General features: G+C 38.6%; 1 protein-coding gene across 1 annotated transcript; it reads right to left on the bottom strand.

Moving 5' to 3' along the window:
- Nucleotides 1–4,515: 4,515 nt before the first annotated feature.
- LOC311091634 (olfactory receptor 6N2-like) lies at nucleotides 4,516–5,433 on the bottom strand (the record flags this gene model as incomplete). The annotated part of the gene is made up of 1 exon (XM_084127634.1): nucleotides 4,516–5,433. The coding sequence occupies one exon, from the start codon at nucleotides 5,431–5,433 to the stop codon at nucleotides 4,516–4,518; it is 918 nt and encodes a 305-aa protein (XP_083983760.1).
- Nucleotides 5,434–7,580: the final 2,147 nt, after the last annotated feature.

Raw genomic sequence — 7,580 nt, 5'->3', positions numbered from 1 at the left:
TTGAACCAGGCAATGACACATTTCCCTCAGTGATAAAGTGTGTATAATCAACAGAGGAAGTTATACACTGATCAACAGATTTACCACTAGCACTAGATAAATGACGATCTTTCTCATCACGAGTGTCAATAATGAATGGTGAGGTAGAAACCAAAACAACAGGTTTCAACAATCTCTCTTTCTTCTTGAGAATAAGACAGTCAGATATTTTATGACCAGGCTTTTTACAATAAAAGCAAACCATGTCTCGTGAGAGTACAGGTTTACTAGAATGTTCAGCAACTGTCGCCTTAATATTCCTACTCATCACAGGAGACTTCGTCTTAGGTTGAAAGCAAAACTTAGACTTACTAATATCGTTGGTTTTAAGACCGACTGAACTGAATGACCCACGATGGGTTAACACAAATTCATCAGCCATGATAGCAGCTTCAGAAAGTGTATTCACCTTGTGTTCAGTGAGATGCGTAGCTACAGCATGAGGAACACAATGTTTAAACTCCTCTAAGAGCACTAATTCTCTTAACTGCTCTTTAGTTGTAACTTTCATTGAAGTGCACCAACGATCAAATAAATTCTCCTTTTCTCTTGCAAATTCAACATAAGTACATTCATCAGCTTTACTCAAACTCCTACATTTTTGACGATATGCCTCAGGCACGAGTTCATATGCATGTAACACAGCAGATTTCACAACATCATACTCACCACTCTGTTCCAATGAGAGTGCAGAATAAACTTCCTGAGCTTTACCTGTGAACACACACTGTAACAACAAAGTCCAAAAGCTTTTCGGCCATTTCATGGATAAAGCAACACGTTCAAAGTGATAGAAATATTTATCCACTTCCTTTTCAGAAAATGGCGGGACTAATCTCATATTTCTATGAACGTCAAACACAGGTTCACCTGCATTCGCACGCGATTGTGGAACAGGAGGCACATTCGCTTGCGAAACTTCAGCTGTCTTTGCGGCTAATTCCAACTCCAACTTTTTTATCTGAAATGTTCTCTCTTCTCGTTCCTTCTGAAACGCTCTCTCATCACGTTCCCTCTCCAACTCAAGCTCCATTCTTTGTATAGCTAATTGATAATCTCTTTCTACCGCTCGCTCTTTCATAGCGCGATCGTCACGTTCAGCACGAATTTTCGCGGCATCTAAACACAATTGCTTCTCTTGCAAAGACAATTCTGGAAATTTTGTCTCACTTTCACTATAAACATCAGCAGGAGTAGACACAAACGATTCACTGGGAGTAATTAACTCAGTGCTTACCTCTAGAACTCCTCTATCAACAAGTGACCGCTTCAAAGTAGTCACGATAGTTTCCTTCAGCCTCTTTTCTTGAGAAGTAAGATCGACACTGAAGCGTTCGGCGATTTGCACTAACTGCTCCTTTGTACAACTCTCAAGCAAAGCTTCTGACGGACAAGCAAAGAAATCTTCGACCACCGAAGACATTTTGTTCGTATATATATATATATATATATATATATATATATATATATATATATATATATATATATATATATATATATATATATATATATATATACGCAAAATAACAAACGAAACTACTACACGTGAGACACTGTTTACCCGAAATACAACTCCCATAAGGCACTGCTTCGAAAAGGAACTACGTCACCGTATTACGCAACCTATGCTCATTCACAAAAACTTCCGAAGACTTCCCACAAGTCAAAACACAGTGTAAGCGCAAGAATAAACTGCACTATACACACGAACGCAATGATTTACCTTTACTTATTTTTGTTGAATGGATTTACCGTTTACAATATGAGAAAACTCCAGCTCCTAACTCAGAAAACACTAACTAAATCCTACCTGGTCTTCAGAGATGTACCGGGCTCGGGGCGGCATTAAACGCTGAGCTCCGCGACAATCAGTCAAACTGAAAGTCCGGAAGCGTACCCCCTACAGAGAGTTAATCTCCACCCAGGATAACCTCCAAAAACAAGAAAGGCAAAATAACAAAACAAAACAACAAACAGTGCTCCGTCGGAAGGATTGTATTCACAATCCAGCTGGAAACACTAACTAACCAGAGTTCTCATTTATAAAGGTAACCATTCACAAAAACATACACACATACAACCCATACTTACCAACGTTTCCTATACCCCCATAGGATCGTGGACGAGACACCCAATTTATGTTACGGCCAGCTCGTTTCGACCGTACATAAAGTATACAAGTACACTTCAGTAATGACTTGCAAGATTTTATTAGTCTTCAAACATACAGATAAATTAATATAATGAAGTCTAGGGTTCAAAATCAAAAGGGAAAAAATCATAATCCAGATGGGGAGGAGAAAAGGCTGGTATGGGCTGTAAACAAATAAAGGTTCGCAACAAGTGACTTCTCCAGAGGGTGTCGATCCCCTGGACGAAGTGAAGAAGAGTGGTGGAGGCCAATGTTTTATCCTCTCCATAATTAAGTGGTGAACAGGTAACAGGTGTGTGCAATCTCCTGCTCTCATGGAAGAACCCCGCCACCAGCAGGCGAGCAAGTAAAACGCAGGGTCGTAACAAAAGTCAACAGAGTATTTTGAGTCTCATTTGAACTGATAAGAACAAAAGCGAGCAAATCACGCCGGCGTGATTGTCGACCCCAGGTTACGGTTATAAATGAGAAATGGGACACACTGCGGTCTCACGGACTTAACGGACACGCGCACGCGGCAGCCATTGTAAGTCCACAAGACCGAAAGTGCACATGAAGTGTGCCATTTGGGACAGGGCCTAAGACGCAGTGCCGTTGCAGGTGGGGTGCGAGGCCCTGTGCGAACTTGAAATGCGAGGCCCTGCTCTTTGATGTAGATGCTCAATTGCGCATCAATAATAGTCACACGGACGTAGCTGTTCTAGTTCTATTGCACGCATAATCTCGCTGCAATACGTTTTTATCAAGTAGAATAATACAGCATAATCATGCACATAGTCTCAGCTATGACTTTTTGCTATTTATTTCAGAGGGAAAAAAATCAACTGTGCAACGAGTGGCTTTACATAAAGTCAGCTCGAAAATTTGTCTGAATACATACCGCCTACTTAACCAACGTATATCGTAATGGTCCAGTGGTAGAACTTTCGCCAAGCGTGTCAGAGATTCTGGGTTCAAATCCGCACTCGTATATATATTTTTTTTTTCTCATATAACGTTATTTTTATTTTATTTTTTTTATTAAAACCGATTATGTTCATCAGTGGTTGTATATCAAGCAGGGACACATTTGTGTGCATTATGTTAGAGTATCCGCAACAGATTGAAGCACGCGTCCAAATGAAGACAGTGCGGCGTGTGCGCGAGCCACACGAGAAAACACTGTATCCGTGCCACTGATCACAGCTGCAACGAGCACTTTGATCCCTTGATAAAAAACATTTCAGCGCTAGATCGTCTCTTATTTAAAAAAAAAAAAACGAACGAAATGAATGCTCTGCCAGTTAACTGGAGATGTTTTATTTATTTGTAGAATTGTTACATTCGTGCCGCAAGATGTTTTAAAAAGTGGTGGGGACAAAAAAACAACAACAAAAAAACAAAAAAAAACAGCAGGATTGCGAGGCCCCCTAGTGGCACGAGGCCCTGTGTGGTTGCACAGTTCGCACAGTCTATGCGACGGCTCTGCTAAGACGCGATAGGGCTGTAGCAACGTTGTTGCGCGACATTCAGCAACTGAGAGACGACATTCTGACCATTTTTTATTTATTTTTAGAATGCTAGATAGACCTATCGATATGATATCCCCCATTTAGCATTTTATGTTTTGAGGTTAATTTTTAATTAGTCAGATGTTAGATAATTATATACTTTTTAAAATTTTGTTTATCCTTATTATTATTTAATGGGGCTATCAGTAAATTAGCCTAATCATAATCAGCACCTGAATTTGTAAACTTTGAAGAGTAAAAATGACAGAAGGTTACGTTAATTCAACTTTATTAAAACTGCATAATGGTAGGCCTTATCAAATTGCACTTCCAAAAGTCACACATTTCTGAAAAAAAAGAAAAAAACTAAATGAATGAATATACAAATTTATTTTAAGTATAATAAATAAACCATAAAAAAGCAAAGATCAGAACATTTAATGAACAAAACCGGGTTCTGTACATGACAGACAGGGGAGCGTAGTCGAAAAAAGCCCGTTGATAAAGGTTGGTAACAGAATCAGTCCAGGAAACATCAACAAATCCAAAGGAGCAAAGAAACGAATGAGACTAAATAGTAGACAAATCAAATGAGTGAAAAACTAATCAGTGTGAGCGAGGCTATATGAGAGGAGATAAAACAATGTTTGATAAACAATGATACACTGTTGTATCGCTGTATATCATAAAGATTGTGGGTTGTGTTTCCCAAAAGCATCATAAGCCTAAGTAGACCGTAGAACCATTGCCACCAACAGTCTCCACAATAAACTTAGCTCACGATGCTTATGATAAATCTAATTCTGTATAGTATCAATTACATCAAAAACACATCTATTTGGATGCTTTTATAATGCATATAATTTTTTTGCGAATTTCAGGAAAATTTAAACCATAAACAAGAGGGTTCAGGATGGGTGGAACAATAAGAAACTGCAGTGAAAGAATAATTGACAGGCCTAGAGGGAGATTCAAAGTTGCGACCCGACTCAATGTGACCTCACAAAAAAGAGCAATAGAGAAATTTAAAAGGATCACTATGTGTGGAATACAAGTTTGATATGCTTTTCTCCTGAACTCTGTTGAACTTTTTGTACAAATGATAAGAATTTTAACATAGGAATATAATATAAAACTTAAAGGCATGATAACAGTTGTGGTCATTGTGAAAAAGCCAAAAACATTATTAATAATAGTGTTTGCACAAGAAAGCTTGACAATTTCCCAGTTGTGACAATACACTTTCCACAGTTTGTTACCACACATAGTCAGTTTGGAATTTAATATAGCACCAATACCAATACAAAGCATTGGATAAATCCAGCTTATAGCTATTAAAACAGATACAATCCTGGGAGTCATTATGCTGTTGTATTGTAAAGGTTTACAGATTGCAACATATCGGTCAAATGCCATTAACATTAATGTTGTATTTTCATTTGATGCATATGAATAAATGACAAAAGCCTGTAAGAGGCATGCTTCATGGGACACCAAGTGTGTATCAGACAGCAAGTCTGTCAGTAACCTTGGGAAAAAAGCAGCTGTTCCAAACACAGAGTTGATGGACAAACATGCAATCAGAATGTACATGGGCAGGTGTAAAGTCCTTTCCAGACAAATTGCAATAATTATAAAGGCATTAAAGAATATAATAGCACAGTATAAAATAATTCCCAAACTGAAGAAAGTATATTTTATGTACCCAATATTTTCAAACAACATCAAGTAAAAATATGTTACATTTTCCATTTTTCGTTAAGCAAAGGATGGATTCATTGACCTGAGGATGAAAGAAGACACAGTTCACGTGATTTTTACCTTTTAAAAAGATTGTTTGGTAACACTTTATTTTACATTGTCCTTGTTACATATGCTACATGTAGTTAATATAGTAATAAATTATGCATAGGTACACGCAACTAACCCTAAACCTATTCTTAATCCTAACTCTAACCCTACAGTAAGTACATTTAGTTAATTAATATTACTCTACACCACTGCATTGTAACAAGGACACCTTAAAATACGAGCTTAAAGTGTAACCAGCTGTTTTCATGCTTATCAGCTTTGTATAATCATGTGAATATTAAATATTTAGTCAGTTTAACAACATGTACATGAAATTGCATTACCAGAAATACCTTCTGTGATATGATCTTACATTACCATCACTTTATCTTCAGAGAATGTGTAAATGTGCAGAGAATTAGGTCTAGCCTATGTGTGCTCTGTTTAGAAGACCTAAGAATAACCATACATGCTTTTTTATATAGCATAAAACAAGTCTCTGAAGACCTCTCTGCTGTGGCTTGACTTGCATAAACAGCACACCAGAGGTTTTCCTTAACTAAAAACGTGGCACAGTGGGTAAAAATATTGTTACTCAAAATGGTGATCTTCTGACTCTCTGCACCTGCAGTTGCCTCAGAACCTTGCGCAGGTTTGCAATTGCAACGTTGTTGACCTCGGTGCAGAGGTGGAAAGTAACTAATTACAAATACTTACAGTACTTGAGTTACAGTACTTGAGTTACAGTACTTGAGTAGATTTTTAATTTTTTTCTACTTTCTTGAGTATGATTAAATTGTGGTACTTTTACCTTTACTTGAGTTTAATAAAAAAAATAACGTATTCAACTTCGCTACATATATTTACAAAGTACAAAGTACTTTGACAAAGGTGCCGACAGAGTAATAGGGCAAGCTATCTGGCATTTCACAGTCACTTTTCAAACTACAGCGGTGGAGCCCTGCGCTTCAGCCAATAACAGACAGATCTGAAGCGCTTCAGCCAATTACAGACAGGTCTGACTCAGGTGCAAAACCAATCAAAACTTCCAGTTCGGCTGGGGGGCAGGCTTTGACATTCTATCATTGGCGCTCGTGTTTTGAATCAGTATCGCTAACATTTCAATATTTCATTGAACTTAAGTGAGCTATGCTCATATTATGGCAACTCCTGAAATGGGTCATCCCATTGATAATATCAGAGCACTGATCAGTTGAGGTAAATAAATAAAAACTCGGCTCATAACATGGACGCAGTTATTGCATGGACGGAGCAAGAACAATGTAAGTGTCTAAAATACATGCATATAGTTCAATTAAATGGTAAAGCTCGACCCTCTTTAACAATACAGTTAAACTAAATATACGAAGCAAACTTGTACAAACAGCGTCGAGTGGAGAAGGAGACAGAGAGCGAACGGAGCAGAGTATTACAGAGCGCACAGAGATCTATATGAGAGAGAGACAGAATAACTTCATAAATATCATTATTATTGTATTGTTTTAGCACTTTTATGATGGCAAGCAGTAAAACATTTACGGCAGAACAAGCTCTGGAACAATTACTGGAAAGTAACGAGGAGAAATCTGGAGCAGACAGCTTTTTCGAGCCCGATCTCATGAAAGTGCGTATCTATAGCACGAATGATAATATCTCATATCATTTATACGCCAAAACGAGTTTTAGCGTAAATATGGTACGCAGTTCTCTTACGAGAGGTTCTCTCGTATTGCGTAAGCTTGCTTACGCTGCGGGAAAAGTCTTCTTTTCTCGAGATACTGAAGCCAAAAATTATCCTTAATTTCATATTTTGTCAACGCAGTGCAGCTGCGGGCAGCTGAGCTAGAGCGGCATACTGCACGCTCATTGGCTGCCGCGCGGCAACTGCTTAAGCCTACCAGTGAGCCTGGCGTGACGTCACAGCCCGCCAGAATGGGCGGCGTCAGAGCGTATATAAGGAAGGCTCGTAGGCTATATTCTCTGATTTCTGTCTTTTCAGCGAAGCACTCGCATCGCTGAACTCTGAGAGGAAGCCGTCGCCGTTGTCCTGCAAGGAACAGCTAACGAGCCAGCTTAGGACAGCCTGAGGAAGCCGGACGAATCTTCAC

This window comes from Abramis brama (genome assembly GCF_963993115.1).
Source record: "Abramis brama genome assembly, chromosome: 10".
Classification (NCBI taxonomy): Eukaryota; Metazoa; Chordata; class Actinopteri; order Cypriniformes; family Leuciscidae; genus Abramis; species Abramis brama.
The sequence above is the reverse complement of the archived record's forward strand: the minus strand, read 5'-3'. Positions and strand labels throughout refer to the sequence as shown.